Below are 19,040 nucleotides of genomic sequence, written 5' to 3' on the forward strand. Positions count from 1 at the left end.
GCAGAGCTGTGCTACAATTTATTACAAAGATTAAGAACATTAAAACATCCCCCTTTACTCGACCCAATGTGAAAAAGGCTCAGAGGTCTGGTCTGGACAGAGTGGGTTTGTGTCAGTGCTCAGCTATGAAAGGGTTAAGCAAGCAGGAGGAAATCCCGCCTTGCTGACGAGCTCTACAGCGACCTTGTAAACATTTAGTTGAGCCCAAGCTGAAGAGACACACCACGGAGACACGTTGAGATGTAGCACAGCTTACAAGCACAGAGTCCTTTCCTTTCTCCCAGTACTGAATCTGACCGATCGGAGACATTATTGCATGGCACATGGGAGACCATTGCGTGTGAAGACGCGTGTACTGGGCCGATCAATTGGGAACGCAGGTGAAAGGTGTCCATATTCAATGTTTCTTTCAACCCCCCCTTTTATTTGCCTGCCTTGATTTACGCATAGTGTGTCCCCTAAATACGTAGCACACACTCCGAGCCTTGGATGTAGTCGTCGAGGGAACATCTGGCAGCTTTTCATTTTGTTTGTATCACACTGGATGGAATATAGACAATGAGCCACGGGTTTCTGCTTGTGTTTCGGACCTTTGTGACTCTGCTGCTTTTTGAGAGCACCCCTGTTTCAGCATTAAGTGATGCACTTGCAAAAAGTGCTAACACCAGATTGAGTATTCAACAGAAGAAGCCGTGGACTTCAGCTTTACCTGTCGGAGTCTTCAGCACTGACAGCAGGACAGAGACCCACAGACAAGATGATGTGCACAAGAGCACACCAACAATAACCCATTTTGCCCACTCAGGTAGGAATCATTATACCAAATCTTTACAATTTCAGGAAAAACTAAACAAATTAACCTCAGAGGGTATACTTCTTCAACCAATGAGCAAGGCATATAAATTAATGGAATTCTTTTTTTTTATAGAAAAATGCACTACATTCACATTTCTAGATGAAAGATACATACTAAAGAACAAGTGCAATTTGTCAACTTAAACCATGTATCGAAATGTTAAGAACCCCCTAATTACTGTGAAGCATGTTACTTCCAGCACCATGCTACAGTATGCACATTTCTATATTAACAATACACACTAAAGACACCAGAGTGCGTATCATTTTGTAATGGAGTAATGCGTATGCTTGGAATTAACACACAACTATCAAACTTGTGTTAAAAAGTAATCATATGCATTATATCAAATCATGCATTGTAGTGTTTTACAATATAACCTCTTCAAAGCATGGTGGTGGAAGTATCCTGCTGTGGGGCTGCTTCTCTTTGGCTGTGGGGCTCTGTTCAAGATAGAGAGGGGAAAAAAGAGTCTATTTTGGCACATAAAAGGCAGGCCTACGTTTAGCAAATAAAGACAACACCTAACACTAATGCCTTCCAGAATGATAGCAACCCAAAGCCCTATTTTAACATTTCGTATAGTCTTGTCAGAGTCCAGATATAAAGCATACTGAAAACCTGTGAATTAACTTTAAGAATGTTAAAAATAAATATCTTTAAAATTCGGAAATTTTTTTGAAGCGTTTTTGCAAGAAAAAAGTCTGAGGAAAAAGTGGAAAAAGACGGTAGACATCTAACCAAAAAGACAGGGGTTTTTTTTAGAAGCTAAAGGTGACTCTATGAGGTTGTAGTTAATGGGTGTATACTCTTAACCAGGATTCATTTGTTCTTTTTCACTGTTTTTTTTTTTTCTATTCTCTATTTAATATTTTATTCCGTTAAAAGGTGGGAAAATTGAATTGTGTACACCACCAAAAAAAAACATACTTGTTGTTTTTATATCCACTGTACATTAACCACTATATACTGTATCCATTGGATTAACAGCTGTAGTAGTTTGTTTTTCATTTCTTTAACGCATAATCTACATTGTGATTTGGCCACAGCATCATTAATGTAACTATTGTCCATACTGGTTTGGATAAAAACAAGAACAAAAATTAAGACAATTTAAGTAAAGCATTGTCTAAACCATCTTATAAGCATTTTACTGTCCACAGTAAAAAATGTATAAGTTCAGTAACAGATTTGATAATGTTGCAAACCCAGTCCAGAGAAATACATTTGTTTTTTTGTCCTCACTACACTTTACAGGAATTGGATATGGTGGTTCACAAAACAAAATACTCAGTCTGATTCAGTCTGCTCAGATGCATTTTCTATCAGGATTATTATATCATCGGCTGTCGTCATATTGTCTAAAATATTAAGTTACCCTCCAGTATGTGCTTTATACAAAACCCACTGGAAATGCAGAAGTCAGGTCATAGAGAGTTTGTTGAAGTCCTTAAGAACATAAGCGTATTTAACCCAATACAGTATCTTACACTGAAATAGGTTATTTTTCAGTCCTTGATTATTGTCAAGCAAAAGGAAATATATAGTACTGTATAGTTGTACACATTGAATGTATACAGATCATTTAATATCATGTATGGCCAGTTCAAACCATAGTATTTAAATCTTTTTTTAGTTTAGAAAGTCTCCAAAGTGAGCAAAGAGCCATGACTTAGCACTTCAAGAGAATGAAAGACAAAGCATTGGATTAGCTAAAGACAAGAAATCATGGGCAACAGCAAAGCTCCTCATTGTATATATATATATAAATGTCTTTGCTGGTGTGAAGATGGTATTATGAGCCCAGCATTAACCTTCAGTGACAAACAAAATTTGTTGGCCACAGATGGTCACTGTTACTCACCCATTCACACACACAGCTGCAGACAGTGAACATATGTGTCTATTAGTTTCACAGAACAATGTATAATAGCTGTCACTGTAAATGTATCAATAGCTCAACATCGCAAATGATATATAATACATTATTATAAATAAATAAATTAATGTTTTATGTAGCGCCTTGCTCCTGGAGGTACTTTGTTTTGGTTCACTGTGTACTTTAAACTGAATTACATTACTAAATACAGTAAAAACAGATAAGCCAATGTACTTTAACAATCTAAAATACCATGTGGAAACGTGAAAAATCATATCTGTCCACTTTTAAAATGTATATTTTTTATTATTATGTTCTCTGTTGTTAGAAACTTTAGGCACAGACTTGATAGTGTTAGCAAGCTAGCTAAAGCACAAAGCAATAAATATATACATGAATAACTCTTTTTTTACTCTAAATATAACTAAATTTAGACACAGAGCATACAGAGACATGTAAAAGCACTTCTCCTTGTTTATCACTTGCCAGATATTTCAGAGTACTCTAGTTCAACAACTGGGTAACAATACAAATTGTAGGACAAATCATTCATAATTGTTCATAAAACTGTACACAGAACCGATTTCCTTCTGTAGTATCTTATGGACTAATAATTTATTTACACTTTTTACCCACCTCAGATTGGCTTCTGTCTGGCACTCTATATTCAGACTACTTTTGTGCTTGAATTTGGGGTTTAACGACATTTAATTATTTGTGAATGACATACAAATATCCCACCTAATCTAACCCATTATCCATCACACACAGGGTTGTTGGGGCAGCTTTGGAATGTATTATAAATTTTTTTTTTATTAAATTTTGACATCTTAATGTTTTTTAAAAAAAATTCTATGTGCTGTATTTTAAATGAATGTACTGTAATATTTAGAGTTACTAATATTGACAGAAAAACATTCTTGCTTACATGTAAAATAGTACATCCTGTTTTTTAAATTCTGTACCCAGTCAAAATGTGAACTCCCTGAAAATTGTTACAATTGTGCAATGGATAAATACACATTGCTAAGAGGTGGCAGGCGGGTTAAGACTGTTTGGATAGCAGCAACGATGATGTCATCATGGAGACTGGCTGGATATTGGTGTCTGGAATGTGTCCTTGTGTTTGATGCAGAATGAGAAATTCCTATGAATAGCTCACCAATAATCAATGTAGTGTACATACAGGATTATGTTATACATTATGCATGCTAGTTTCTTTTCTGTGTCCCTGCAGTGACTGGTCGTAGTAGAGGGGTTAAGCCACTGGGGAAGACAAGACCTTTTGTCATTGTGGACGGACAAAGGAGGAGCCTGAGTCACATTTTACAGGTGAGGAAAGCAAATCTTTACCCTCTGTGGGCATTATCAGCTTGTTCAGAAAGAAACAAGATGGCTTGTATATCACACCACAGCTTTGGAGGGTGAAGGCTAGCACATGTTACATGAAGTTAGCCATGTAACATGTAATAGCCTGCATTTCCTTTTTAAAAGTGCTCAAGTGGCATCACAGGGCAGCTGAACACATGAAATGTTCTAACTGCACTCCTCTATATACATGAGCTCACATACATTTACAATTGACATGCCACTCTAACTAACAGGGGAGTGAGTAATGATAATTTCTCCCACGCAGAGAGCATGTCCAATTTCTTTCGCTCTTTTGCTCTCAAGGACTTTCGGCCATGTATGACTGAGGCCTGTTCTGGTTTCAATATTGCCAATGATATGGAGAATGCGTTTCAGCTTTCTGTCTGATAAACATTTTTTTTCTGGAGGGGATTTAATTGTTTTTCTAGAACATCGAAAGAGACAGAGTAGAAAATTAGTTTAGAGCGGCTGTGTATGTCGCCACTGAGGCTGGGTAACTGGGGCTCTGGGTGGATCATTATAGACAGATTTAATCACAGATGCAATGTCTGTACGCTGATTTCTGTCAATAGGCAGAGCCAGGATTCTGGTCTGATAGGCTTTTTCAGAAAGCTACATTCACTGACAGCTGTCATATACTAAAGTGTCAATTTGTACAATAGGGAAACCAGCAGTGTTATCCAACAGATAATTACCAATTACAGTAAACCAAAATATTTTATAATGTACCGTCATATTTGATTTTTCTGCAACTATTATTATATGCCTGAATTATATTTACAGAATGTGCTACAAATCACATGTTTCATAATCTGCACATATTGTGTGAGGCATTAGGCTAATTATATATCAAGCACAGATTTATCATCACATTACAGAATGCTGTTCTCTGCTAGTTTGGCAGTGGTCATATACAAAAACCACTCGTTTTACAAATACTTTTGTATTAACATATTGATCATGAAATAACCTTTTGATTAATCTAACATTGGGCATTGGCACAAAGCTGCTTTTGCAGAAATCTGGACAGAAATTTAAGATTTAAGATCCCTAATGAGCACGGAAACTCCCTAAGACGATAATAATGAACTGCAACTGTGTGGTGCTGTGGCCGAACTTGACCCTATACAACTGAAAGATATTTAGTAATTCCATATCATAATTTTTTTTCTATCTTCCTATAAATGTTATAAAATATATGTAATTACACAGCACTCTAGACCTAAACACCGCTGTCATTTGTGATCAGTTTTACAGTATCTCACAAAAATTAGGACACCCCTAAAATTTAATCAACCATTTTAGTATGTCTTCTTAAGGGAAAACACTATAGAAATAAAACTTGGATATCTTTTAGAGTAGTCAATTTGCAGCTTGTATAACAGTACAGATTTACTGTCCTCTAAAAATAACTCAACATACAGCCCTTAATGTCAATATAGCTGGCAACACAAGTAAGTACACCCTAAGTGAAAACAGCTGTACGACATGTAACCATACAAAGTCACATGTCCTACTCATGATGTTCATGTTTCTGTCTGCTTGTCAGGACCATACAAATTTGTGTATGTTATATTAGAGCGGTTAAGTCTGGTTCTTTGAGTACAATTCTCTCATATTGAACACTTGATGTTCAACATGGCACCTCATGGCAAAGACTCTCTGAGGATTTGAGAATTTTAATTGTTTCTCTCCACATACATGGCCAGGGCTATAAAAATATCAGTAACACCCTTAAACTGAGTTACTGTACAGTGGCCAGAGTCATACAGAGGTTTTCCAAGACGAGTTGCACTTGGAACAGGCCTCTCAAGGGTCCATCAAAGAAATTGAGTCTGCCAGCATTGCTTTAGAGGTTGCAGAAGCAGAAGGTCCGCTTGTCAGTGCTCAGACCATACCACACACAGTGCAACAAGTCGGTTTGCGTGACTGCCATCCAAGTAGGAAACCCTCGCTAGTTCACAAGAAAAGTTCACAAGAAAAGCCCACAAACAGTTTGCTGAAGACAACCTGTCGGAGCATGAATTACTGGAACCATGTCCTGTGGTCTGATGAGACTAAGGTAAACTTGTTTTTCTCAGATAGTGTCCAGCATGTGTGGCAGTGCCCTGGTTAAAAGTACCAAGAAAATTGTGTCTTGCCTACAGTAAAGCATGGTGGTGGTAGCATCGTGGTCTGGGGCTGCATGAGTGCTGCTGGTACTGCAATTGCTTAAAGGTCAATTGCTTATACATTTATAAAAACTGTATTTACCTTAATCCATGTAGAGTATGAACTGTCTTCGACTTGCTGTGTGAGCATCATAATGTCCTCCACATTATCACTGACAAGCTCCATTGTTCAAAACAGTCAGCAAAATTGTCTATTACTGCCATTTCCCCTTTTGGCCATAGACTGTGAGTGATGTCACCTACCAATACAAACACCCAATAATATAGTCCCACCCCTGACACGTGACTTTTAGTTTTTTTATTGCAAGCTTTTAGTCCAAGGCATCAGAATTGCAAATGCAAACTGAGCAAGGCTTTGGAAATTCAAATGCAAAAGGAATTGTGATTCCATTTGAGTTTTGGCAGGTTACATACGTGACACAGAGAATGTGAAAAAAAGCAAACGTGGTAATATCGCTATTTAAATGACATGGTCATAACTCGTAAAACTCAGGAAATACAGTTGCAAATGGGCTTTGCTTTTGCATTTGAAATTTGACAGTCACTGTTAGAGGTCAACCAATATGAGTTTTTCTCTGGCTGATGCCGATATTTAGAAATCAGGGCAGTGTTCACTGTTTGTTCGCGAAAGCGAAAACGCAAACAGTAATGCAAAAATCTGCAGTTGCGTTTGGATTATGTCACAATTTATGCGCTTACATATGGAAAATCCTTTTGAATATTGTCTGGAATATCCTTCCATATGTGTGTGTTGAGGGGGATATCACAGGATATGATATCAGGGGTCTTCTTAGCTGCACAGGACATAGCCATCCCCTTAATGTTGCCTCCACTTCCTCTCTTCTCAGATCATACGTTTTTCAGGAAGTCTCCAGTAAAAAATAAATGCCAGCTTTTGCACCTACATCCTTCCTGCACTGCAAGAGGGAAGAAAAAAAGGAAACTAGCCAGCAAATCCACCTCTCATCACTTCTTGTTCTCTCATTTAAAAAAAGCACAGACTGAAGACATGACTGAGCAATCTCTCTGTGCCTTCACGAACTGGACCAAACTCTGACATTCACTTTATTTTCAGCTTAGCTTCAGAGCTTTGTGGAGAGGCAGCCATACACACACAAACACACAACACACAAACGAACCATGTAGCCATATGTAGACTTATCTCTAAGCATTTTTACATCTTTAAAAAAAAAGTTTTTCTACAATACTGTAGCCTATCAAGACACAATATAGTACCAAGTGAGTGTCATATATTATAGTGAATGTAGTCCTGCTCATCACATATGAGCTATTATAAAATTATCGTAAACCATGAATATGTTTCTTCTTCTTCTTTCGGTTTCTCCCATTAGGGGTCGCAACAGTGGATCATCTGTCTCCATACCCCCCTGTTCTCTACATCTGCCTCTTTCAACCCAACTACCTGCATGTCTTCCCCCACCACATCCATAAACCTCTTCTTTGGCCTTCCTTTTTCCTTTCCAGCATTCTCCTACTGATATCCCCCATGTCCCTCCTCTGCACATGTCCAAACCATCTCAATCTCACCTCCCTCACCTTATCTCCAAAACATCCTACATACGCTGTCCCTCTAATAAACTCGTTTCTAATCTTGTCCATCCTCGTCACTCCCAACGAAAACCTCAACATCTTCAGCTCTGCTACCTCCAGCTCCACCTCCTGTCTTTTACTCAATGCCATTGTCTCTAATCTATACAACATCGCAGGTTTTACCACAGTCCTATAAACTTTCCCTTTCACTCTCACAGATACTCTTCTATAACAAATCACTCCTGCCACTCTTTTCCACCCACTCCACCCTGCCTGCACTCTTTTCTTAAACCTATTTCAAGACTTTGAAGCTTAAATTTGTCTATGTAACAATATTAAGGGTATCTTTACAGGGTAAGATGGCAGGTTTTGTAAAGCTTTTTTGTGTGTGAGTAATAAGAAATACACACATGGTTGTAACTCATCTGGTTCTTTATTGTTGTAAATATCATTAGCTAGAAGTCTCTTTCTGAGATGCATAGGGTGTGGGTGTGTGTGTGTGTGTGTGTGTGTGTCAGTGAATCAGGCAGCTTTTGCAACCATGGCAACTGCATTCTGTTTTTAGATTGTTTTTTCCAAAAATGAGGAAAGGTGGGGAGCAGTGTGTCTGTTCAAAGAAAGAGGAAAGGTGGGGTGATGCCATGGGTGTGGGTGTCGGTATGTGTGTATGGGTGTATGTGCATGTGTAATTTATTAGCCTTTTTCTGTTCCTCTCTAACTGACACCCATTCACGAACAAAGGTTTCTTCTTTGGTCCACCCTGTGCCTTTAACTATTATTTGCTTCCAAATGCCAAGTCTGACCTCAGACGATGTGGAATTAGTCAAACCCCTTAAACTCACAACACTAAACATAGAGTCTACATTTCTCAATTTGGTCACTGTGTACCTTTCCAGTTACATTTTACTGTACAGCCTGAAAAAATCAGTGGATTTACTTAATATAAAATATCTCCACACATAATCTTAATTCCAAAATACATTTGTGTGTATTAACTATCAGGTAACAATAACATGTACAGGTCAGCCCATTTACACTATATACACATATACTGTGTCCAATTTCATCTACTATTTGTCGTAAATAGCATCTGAGATTAGAATTAATGTGTCCCAGATTGTAGTATGTGAAAATAAATGTCCTAATGGTCTACTATTAGACTGGGGCTCAAATGTATCAAAGGTAAAATATGGCATACTATTACAGAAAAAAAAGAATCAATGCCAGGGTGATGTAAAATGGCCTGAGGCAAACCGGATGCTTTTTTAACATCATGAAGTATTAGTATAATGTTTAATGTTAGCACGTCCAAGAGACAAGTTAGTTTGTGTGATCACTTAAATTATTAAATAGAAACTCTTCTACCACAGAGGAAGCCCTAATGCATGTTTCGAAGCACTAACACCCATGAATCCTTCCATAAATGTTAAATTATATTCTTACAAAATGCTCTACCATTTGAATGTTTTTACATTTTTCTTTTTTAAATGCAGCAATTTTATTGCCTTAGGTAACATACACTGTAATAGCATTAAAACATTAATATATACATCTATCAACTATATTACATTCAGCACTAATGTCATAGCTGTGCTGCTCTAGAAAATTAATTAAAATTATATTTCAACTCTGAAAAGGCTTATGCTGGTTTGAACTCATATTCCTGTTTGTCTCTGCCTTGGCCACACTAAACAGCACTGCGTTGTTAAGTGAGTTCATGGCATCACCTAGTCAGACTTACATTTCTACATACTGAGGGTCTCTGCGATATTCCAATGTGAGGCTGTGCTGCTGTATTTTTTTAAGTCTATGATTAATCTGCAAATGTGTGAGTATCTGAATGTGTAGTCACACTGTTTTGCTTATCAGCATGACAACACATCAAAACATTAATTCATTGACCTATTAAGTGTGCTACACAAGAAATTGATAAAAAAGGCAGCTACTGAAATGTACCAAAGAATGAAAAGTAAGTGGCTCTGTATGATAGGGTGTTGCTTTAATCATACACACAAGGGATTTGAGAACACAAGGTTTTATGGGGGTCTCTTGCTTGTAAAGTTCTTGAAATGTTTTGTAAAAGCAAAGAGACCATCAGAGGGAGTTCAACAGTATCTGGCAGAAGTCATTTTGTAAAAGAGACACTGTAGTAATACTGTGTCTTAATACTAGCATTACTATCTCCATACCTTACTCATAACCACAAGACTAGTGTTATTGTAATATAAAAAAAACAGTAAGTGTAAATCTTCTGTTATGAGTCACTGAAAGGAAGATGGACTTTGCTCGCCCAGCATCCGTCCGCTAATCTTACCCACTCCCTCTTTTTATTCTCGCTGAGCCTTGCTTAGGAACCACACCCAGCATTCATTCACTGCTGAGGTAATCCCACCAGCTGGAACATGTGTGTAGGGACATTGCATCATGGACAGGAGGTGGGGTGTATGGTGGGGTGATAGAGAGACAGCGCAGAAAAGGGTGGTGCAGACATCAAGTGCTTGAAGTCAGAGAATGGTTGAAAGGCTCCAGAGAGTCAGGAGATAACAGCATGAAGATGGACAATAAAAGGGATGCAGAGAAGGCAATGAGTGAAAAGATCAGAAAGAAACTGCAGGAAGGAGATAGAGGAGGAGGAAGGAAAAGGAGGAGGAGGAAAATGAAGTAACTGGTGTGTAGGAGGTGTTATCTGCATAGTGTAGATGTGAGTGCCATTAGTACTGCCTCTTGACACCACTGTTTGTCTTGTGATGACTTCTGAGAGAAGCCAAGTCGCACATCTTTTACTTACATCTTTTTTTTATCAAAGTGCTTTTCTCTTTCCATCTACTATTCCTCCTCATCTTCGCTTTGCTTTCCTCATTCTCTGTTTTCTCTTCTTTGTTTATTTTTTAATGCATTACCTTGTCCCAAGATAATGGTCTTGTTTGTCCCACGACTTCTTTTTGCCATTCTTTGGTTTATACTGCAGTTATATTTCCACCCCTTCATATTATTTGCATAGAAACAGTAGCTGGCTCTTTGTCCACATTGCTCAAAAGTGTCTTGAATATTTGTGCCTGAATTCTTCCCTGTGAAATCTCCAAATAGCTGGTTGTGAGTGTTTGACATTTGTATCATTAGGGCTCCTACAGTTTTACTTATGTAAAAAAAACACTGTATCAAGTCAGCATCACTCAGAGCAGTTAGGGATAACATAATAGTTAGATAAAAACTTAGATATTATGCAAGAGGAGCATATTTTTATACATTTGGATCAAGTGAAGGCATTTTTTCCCCTTGCTGTCTTATACTGAAATATAGTAAGAAGAAAACTTTTAACCAATGACTAATAAATGTTAATATTGATCAGAAACCAAGCCATAGCCTTTTGTAGCATAATTATCAGCATTGGACAAGTTTCAAATAAAATAAAAAATACAATCAAATAAGATGACCATCACTTAAGGTAAATGGAAAATTACTAAATCTTGAGCTCAGTAATAAGTCTACTGGTGCCTGTCAGCCTGGAAAATGTGATAATGCTGGTTTTCTTTTGAGATGGCGTCTGTGCGAAGTCTCTGTTCCCGCATGAAGGGAGAGAAAAAAGACAGGAAGCTGTGGCAGCAGTGCAGAAGGAAGCTGACCGAGTTTTCACTTTTGCACTAGTCCTTTTGGGTGTGGGCGGTGGATATCATTTATCTGTGTGCAACTGTGCTAGTACATGTACATGTGTGTTGAAATCACTTAATCTGGCAGTTTTCCTGCTCTGGCTCCTCTGAGCAGGAAGGAGGCTCATAAGTATAGAAGGGAAGTGTGATTTGTGCAAGACTAAGGTAACAGGATGTTAGATGAATGTTAAGAGCGCAAAAAGGAAAAGAACTGTGTTTATAGTGCAGAACTGCCTGCCTCACTTAACTATGTCAGCAGCAAGATCAGCAGATATTTTGTTCTTAATGGTGATATGCGTGTGTGTCTGTGTGTGTGTGTGTGTGTGTGTGTGTGTGTGTGTGTGTGTGTGTGTGTGTGTGTGTGTGTGTGTGTGTGTGTGTGTGGAGGGGGAATTAGACATCTCACCAGAGTGCACAAGGTTTCATCAATAAGTTTAAATCTGCCAAGCTGCAGAAACTGAACTTGGTCCATTAAAGAGATAGCATTCCTGTATGTTAACATAAATACAGAGGATTGCATTGATGAGCAATTTATATGTGCAGTATATCAGCTTTTACTTTATATTCTTTTATAGAGATATGGTCATTCTAATACAAATATTTGTCCTAATTGTAAAAACCTTTATTATAAAGAATGTAATGTAACCTAAGTTATATTATTTTCGGATCTAATCACATCAGATTGAATTAGCTAATGAATTATGCATACAATCCTTATGCAGAACTTTATTCTTTTGCATAATATAGTATCGCTGTCTCCGAGTATTCCCAGTAATTCAGTATGTCATTAACTTTGATGTATACATCATCACAACAAAAATGTGCCCTTGTAGGCTTTTGCAGTTGCAGTAACGAGGCAGACTCTGCTTTCACAAGGAAAACGATAATATGAGTAATTTCCTGTCTGCTACTTTATATTACGAAATATTTAAAGTTGTGACTGGAATTATATGTATTGTTTATATTTATGTATATACATTCAATGTGTATAATATAAATAGTTTCAGTTATTTTACATCCTGTGATTCTGGCTGTGTTACAAAAATAATTGAATGCTGCATATCAATCATGATTATTCTTCTTCTACAGGATGGCCACCCAGACAGACTGGTGTGTGGGCTGCAAGTGGGAGACAGCCTTCTTCTGCTGGACCTGGAAAAGAACAAGTGAGTGTGCAATCACAGATTTGCAGCATATGAGGTCAACGTATTATTATGTCTATCGTATGCTTATTTTTGTTTATCTGCGTTCCTGCCACCTTAGTCATGTTTTTCTTTTAAATTTTGCAGAGAACTATTACCCAAGCCACCTAATGTCTTCTACTACCTTCCAAATGGAATAGGGGTGTCCATGAAGGAGAGCCAGTTGGTAGGTTAATTTAATAGGGTTACTAGTTTAAATAAATACTTTTAGCAAATGTAAAGCTAGTATCCTGCTTTCACAGCATTGTTTCGTAAATGCTGTGCCGCTTGCCCATGGGTCCTGTGAGATTGACTGTGCGTTGGGTAGTTACCGAGTGGAAAGGGGAAAATGGCAGAGAAGAGTGATATATTTAACTTTACCTGTTCTCTTTTAGACTCATTGTTGCTACCATGGTTCTGTGAGAGGGTTCCCCCAGTCCCGCGTAGCCATTAGCACCTGTGATGGTTTACGGTAAGACTTTTATTTGTTAGTCTTCTGTTTCTTTAAGCCCATTCAGCCGACGTTTATTTGGATTACATCAGGGGTCTTCAACCTTTTTCAGGTCCAGGACCCCTTAGGCGATAGAGACATGGGCAGGGACACCCTGATACAAAATGTGTCAAGCATAGCCACTGATATTAATAGAAACCAATCATATTAAGGTAGTTATATTATGTTAAAACAACTATGTAGTTGTTGTACATGCATCATTGTCTGTATATTTTTATATATTTTTAAATTCTACAAAAAATGCATCATATATCAATAAACATATATTTCACAGTTAAAATCACAATTTATTAAGTTGTTCAAGTTCTTATTTTAATAGACTTGCAGTTTTGTACATTTTACTATCAGGTGAACAATTATACATCTACATGAACATCAGCTTTAACCCCCCGGTTGAAGACCCATTAATTAGATGATTGCGTTACTCCAGTCATGTTGTTCATATAATTTAAACGATAGCTAATATTGGTTGTGCTTCTTCTGTAGCAGAATAGGTATAAATAAAATTGCACTGCTGAGTTTATGATTATGAATCTTAGAGATAGTGATGGCGGTTGAATATGAACAACCTGTTAGAAGTGAACACAGTCAATAGGTAAATAATGAGAGAAATATGAAGTTTGAATAACAAAGCATTATTACAAATAGAAATGCATAAGTACAGAATTGCTCCTGGTTGTGGGTTATGAAAGTGTACTGTTTTGTGCAGAATTTATTCATCCTCAGTAATCAAATTTATACTGATCAGGGTGGCTTAAATGCAAAACCAGTTCCAGGGACACTGGCCATGATTTGTCCCTCAATCAAAGCGTGCCCATTCAGAGCTAACATAGCCAATCCATCTATTTACTCAACATAAAGAGCATAGGATCGAACCGTCAATTCCGTAAAGCAGAAACACTGCCCACTGAACCTGCTTGAATTCTACACAGAGACATAAATACTTGTGTTTCTTTGTTGTTTACCATGTCTGGTCACTGCATGGCCTGCACATCAAGAGACAAGTGTAGCTCAGAGCCAGGACAGACATTTCTTTCCATGAAATGTAGATAGTTAAGACAATATTATAAATGTGATTTATAATTTTGCAGACAATATGAATATAAGGAGGTTTGAGAATATTTAAAATGTAAAAAGTGTCATTTATACACGAGTACTGCGTTTAAGCACGTATGCATGGACAGTAATACAAACTGATGTATAGTGGGGAGGAGGAAATCAATATTAGTAAAGTAACTCTGCTGTTTATCTTTGCAGGGGAGTGATTGTAATCAATTCGAGTTTGAGCTTTGAAGTGCAGCCAGACGAATTTGACAAAGGCGTAAGGAGAAATAGTAGTTCAGAAGAAGAGATGGAATTGCACACGCTTTACCCAACGTACCAGCTGAGCTCTGAATCTGGGGGATGTGGTGTTTCTCACACTTACATTCCACCCATTCAGAATATTCCACAAATGCACAGGGTGAGAACTGTGTGTGTGTGTGTGTGTGTGTGTGTGTGTGTGTGTGTGTGTGTGTGTGTCTGTGTGTCTGTGTGTCTGTGTGTCTGTGTGTCTGTGTCTGTGTGTGCGCCCGTGTCTATAGCTGTTTACTTCTGCCCTATAATGTCTCACATCAGTCTACTGCACGTATTTATATGTCTATGTTTGTTTCATAGATTAAAAGAGATATTCTCTTAGAGACCAAATACATTGAGCTTGTGTTGGTGGTTGATCACAAAGAGGTAAGCATATGTTTGTTTTGTTTGTTTTGTTAGTTGTTACAATTTTTCTTTTGAATAAGTCAAGTTATTAATAAAATAAAATAAAAAATACATTTTGCAGCTCAGTAATCCACATTGAATACTCCAGCACCATCTATTGGTATTTTACTGCTCTAAAAAAGCATAGAATTTTCAGGAACTTTTTTTTTTTTTTTATTAAATATTGTGGTTTAATGTATGTTTTTTCCCCATAAATGTCTTTGCCACAGTACCTCAATTATCAGAAGAACAAAAAGACTGTTATTTATCGCATGCTAGATGTGGCCAACCAGGTCGACTGGGTGAGTTCATTTAAGGAATTTGTTTTGATATCTTTTCATTTGTGACCTTAGGGTACAATATTTGTTTATGTGCCCAACTAATAAAACAAATAGACAAAAAGCTAATTAAACATGTATATCTTGAATCCTGTAACTGAATATGCAGTGTTATCACCTAAGTCTAATGCATCCAAAGTTTATTTAAGTGTTAGTGTGAAATCAGATGAAAAGAACAGGTCTTAAGCTGTGCTACTTTATATTATATGCTTTAACTTTTTTAAAGTTGGTCTGATGTATTGTTCTCCGTGTCCCACCTTGTATGCATCTCAGTTCTATCGGCCACTGAATGTGCGAGTGGCCCTGGTGGGGCTGGAGATCTGGAGTGATAACAATAAGATCCTAATAGATAAGAGCCCTAGTGACACACTCAGACGCTTTTTGGAATGGAGGAACAGAGAACTGCTGCCACGACTACGCCATGACAACGCACAACTGGTCATGTAAGGTTTAATCACTATGGCTGTTGAAGTCACTGTTAATTTACATTATTGGTGTAACAGTGTAAAATATTGCAGCACATATATGTTATTTGTACTTTTTTTAAGGGGCGAGTCATTTGATGGCACTACGGTAGGCATGGCCTCTCAGTCTTCTATGTGCACCAAGGACAGATCTGGAGGAGTTAATGTGGTGAGACTCTGGATTATTATATGACATTCAGACCTATTGAGTGATTTTCACTGGTTTATAGATTCTATAAGAGGCTGGAGAGCTTACTTCTCTTCTCACACGGTTATACAGAAACTGCTGAGATGTTGGTAGACAACATTGTAGTCTTGTATTCTTATAGTCATCTGTGCCATCTACTCATAACTTACCACTGTTAATCAGTGAAGCGTGTGCAATGCTGAAAAAAAACATGATTGATATGCGATAGCACACACCAGAACAAGCTCCTCACCCATTTTATGTGCTGTAGGATCATCTGGTAAGTGTGCTGGGGGTTGCATCTACAGTGGCACATGAGCTTGGCCATAACCTGGGCATGAACCATGACACAGCTGACCGCAGTTGTCACTGCCAGAATGAACCACGTCTGGGGGGCTGCATCATGGAGCCGTCCACAGGGTAAGTACATTAGTGCAGGAGTCTAAACATAACAATCACATTATATGATGACAAACTAAATAGCTGCTTACAGCGTTACAGTTTATAGTTACAGAAAATTGAATGACATTCCACTTTATGGGTAGTTGAAGTGTCCAAATGTGGTTATATTTGAAAACTGCTTTAGTATTTTGTTTAAACTATCTAGTTAAGTTGAAGGGTTCCTGTAAGCACTGGATAGCACATAGCACAACTCGTCAAATATATACCAATTGCAGTGGCATTAATGCAAACTTGATCAAGCTTTGATACACAGTCCAAAGTAGAGGTTGATCAATTGATCGGGGCGATTTCTGGCATTTTTTTTTAAACAATCGTGATCAGCCAAATGTGCTGCAAATTAGGCAGGCGCATCTGAAACACCAAACTGTGCGTGTACAATTTGCACTTGCGTGAGAGAACATAACTCTCTCATACCAGCAGGTGGCAGTAGTCTGTATTCCACATCGAAAAAAAAAACCCAAAACAGTTAAAACTGAATATATATATAAAGCAGGCAGCGTTTACACCTGCCCTGATCGTGGATTCCTGTAGCTTTTTTTTTTTTCCAATCATGTCTGCTAAGTTGCAATGACAAGGGCAAGAATGACAAGTCTGTTCCCTTCGTGTGCTTATTCGTTAAGCTAATTTTTAACATGCCATAAAGCCGAAAAACAGCTGATGTCGTCCAACCAGAGTCAACGATGCAGAATAAACTAAAGCTGACTGACACTCAAAACCCACTCCACAATCCCCGACCGTCAGCCTGGCGTGTCCCGGGCTTATCATTCGTTCCTAATCTAGCCTTATATATTTCATTGGTTAAATATTATACTGCTTTTGGAGAAAGAATGAGATTAATATTTGGAGGGAGAATGAGATTAACATTTGGAGAGAGAATGAGAGTAATTTTTTGGAACTGTATTGTTAGCAAATCGGCTGGCAAAAACCCCATAGTGGTCGACCTCTAGTCCAAAGTATGTTTATACTTTACACTCACACCCTTATGAGTTAAAAGTCATACACTGGATTTTAAAGGCCCAAACATTTTCCAGCATGACGATGCTCCAGTGCTCCAATTAAGGTTTGCTAAAGTTTGAATGGAAGAACTCAAGTGGCCTGCACACAACCCAGCTATTAAGTCTGCTGTACACCTACTGGTAAAAGGAATGTTGAATATGTGCCAGGCCTGCTTGCCCAACACCTTACTAATGTTCATGTGATGAATAAGCAAATGATCAAATGATGGTTATTTCAATGTGTCTCATTTACAGGTTTATGCCAGGTCAGCTGTTTAGTAGCTGCAGTGAGAAAGATCTCTCTGTAAGCCTAATGCATGGGGGAGGCATGTGCCTTTTTAACGTGCCACAGCCAGAGAAGATGCTGGGAGGTCCACGCTGTGGCAACCTGTACGTGGAGAAGGGAGAAGAGTGTGATTGTGGCCTACTTGATGTAAGAAGTAGTACTGAATTTGTGAACACTTAACTTAATATTCTTGAAGAAGATCATGTTCTCTAGGTTTCTAAAGTGTGTGTGTGTGTGTGTGTGTGTGTGTGTGTATGTGTGTGTGTGTGTGTGTGTGTGTGTGTGCAGGAATGTACTGACCCTTGTTGTAATGCCAGCACCTGTAAGCTAGTTCCAGGTTCCCAGTGTTCCTCTGATGGCATTTGCTGTGAGAACTGCCAAGTATGTATGATGTTTTCCCTCGTATGCTTCAATTCATACATTATTCATGTTCATAACTATTAATGTAATAATAGCTATCTCATATCTTTTTTTTGCTTGCTTGCTTCATTTTGCTTTCTCTGGGCAGCTGCGTACTGCTGGCTTATTGTGTCGAGAGGCTCTGGGAGAATGTGATCTACCAGAGTACTGCAACGGTTCCTCGCCACACTGCCCACCCAATGTGTTCTTACAGAATGGCGAGACGTGTGAGGATGGCACCTCCTACTGTTATAGTGGAGTGTGTTCCATTATGGATCAGCAGTGTCGTATGCTGTGGGGAGCAAGTAAGTGAATCCTGTTTTTTTCTTAGATTTATAATTAAATAAATAAATAATTTTTTGTAGATTTGTTGGTAAGAAACAAAGACTCCATTATATGTTACTATTTTGTATCAATATGGCCTTAGTGTACCAAATGTATCACTAATATAGTACAGTGAAACCTTGACACCTGCAACCTCGATAGTTCGCAACTTTTCATTTGGAACTAAGAGTAACTCGTGAATTATCAGATTTGGTTTGGAGTTTGTACTAATAAATTACATAAAAATGTTTGAAAAACTATTTTATTATTGTATTATTCATTTCAAGTAGTAAATAAATATTAATAAAAAATTTTATAAAATGATTTTAATAAAAAAAAGTTATGAGAAGTCATTCACAATTTTTGTTGAGTTTACAGTAGAGAACATGTACAATTCCCCTTGAGAAAGGAACCACCAAAAGGAGAGAGTCAAAACCTCACGATTTTTTTGTCACTCGCGAGTGGTCATAGAACGTAAGCCCTGTGAGTATCGAGGTTGCACTGTACTTTATAGTACTGCAGAAGTCTTATGCACATTCAAAAAAATGATGTAAAGCAAAAATGCTTTCAAAACTAATTTTACAAAGAGATTTTTGAAAAAAGGAAAATCTATTTATACAGTTTTGCATGAAAATTAGTTGGTATAATTTCCTGATCAATTTGCAGTATTTTTCCTGT

At 37.8% G+C, this 19,040-nt stretch overlaps 1 protein-coding gene across 7 annotated transcripts in view; it reads left to right on the plus strand.

Moving 5' to 3' along the window:
* The first annotated feature begins 112 nt into the window (after window positions 1–112).
* The window catches only part of adam15 (ADAM metallopeptidase domain 15), a 32,286-nt gene continuing 13,358 nt past the window's right edge, over window positions 113–19,040 (plus strand). For 2 of the 7 annotated variants that reach the window (XR_014536003.1, XM_083556092.1), the window contains exons 1-14: window positions 115–805; window positions 3,973–4,067; window positions 12,565–12,641; window positions 12,765–12,843; window positions 13,052–13,128; window positions 14,425–14,629; window positions 14,824–14,889; window positions 15,138–15,209; window positions 15,519–15,688; window positions 15,794–15,878; window positions 16,168–16,316; window positions 17,609–17,786; window positions 17,928–18,020; window positions 18,148–18,343. Coding sequence is in view for 6 of the 7 variants with exons in the window: in XM_083556092.1 (XP_083412218.1) it covers window positions 559–805; window positions 3,973–4,067; window positions 12,565–12,641; window positions 12,765–12,843; window positions 13,052–13,128; window positions 14,425–14,629; window positions 14,824–14,889; window positions 15,138–15,209; window positions 15,519–15,688; window positions 15,794–15,878; window positions 16,168–16,316; window positions 17,609–17,786; window positions 17,928–18,020; window positions 18,148–18,343 (1,789 nt within the window). In the remaining variant the exon portion in view is untranslated. Of the gene's footprint in view, window positions 806–3,972; window positions 4,068–12,564; window positions 12,642–12,764; window positions 12,844–13,051; window positions 13,129–14,424; window positions 14,630–14,823; window positions 14,890–15,137; window positions 15,210–15,518; window positions 15,689–15,793; window positions 15,879–16,167; window positions 16,317–17,608; window positions 17,787–17,927; window positions 18,021–18,147; window positions 18,344–19,040 lie in introns of all 7 variants that reach the window. The other 5 variants (XM_083556094.1, XM_083556096.1, XM_083556097.1 and 2 more) reach the window with 5 other exon arrangements.

Source organism: Silurus aristotelis (assembly GCF_946808225.1).
Source record: "Silurus aristotelis genome assembly, chromosome: 1".
NCBI lineage: Eukaryota > Metazoa > Chordata > Actinopteri > Siluriformes > Siluridae > Silurus > Silurus aristotelis.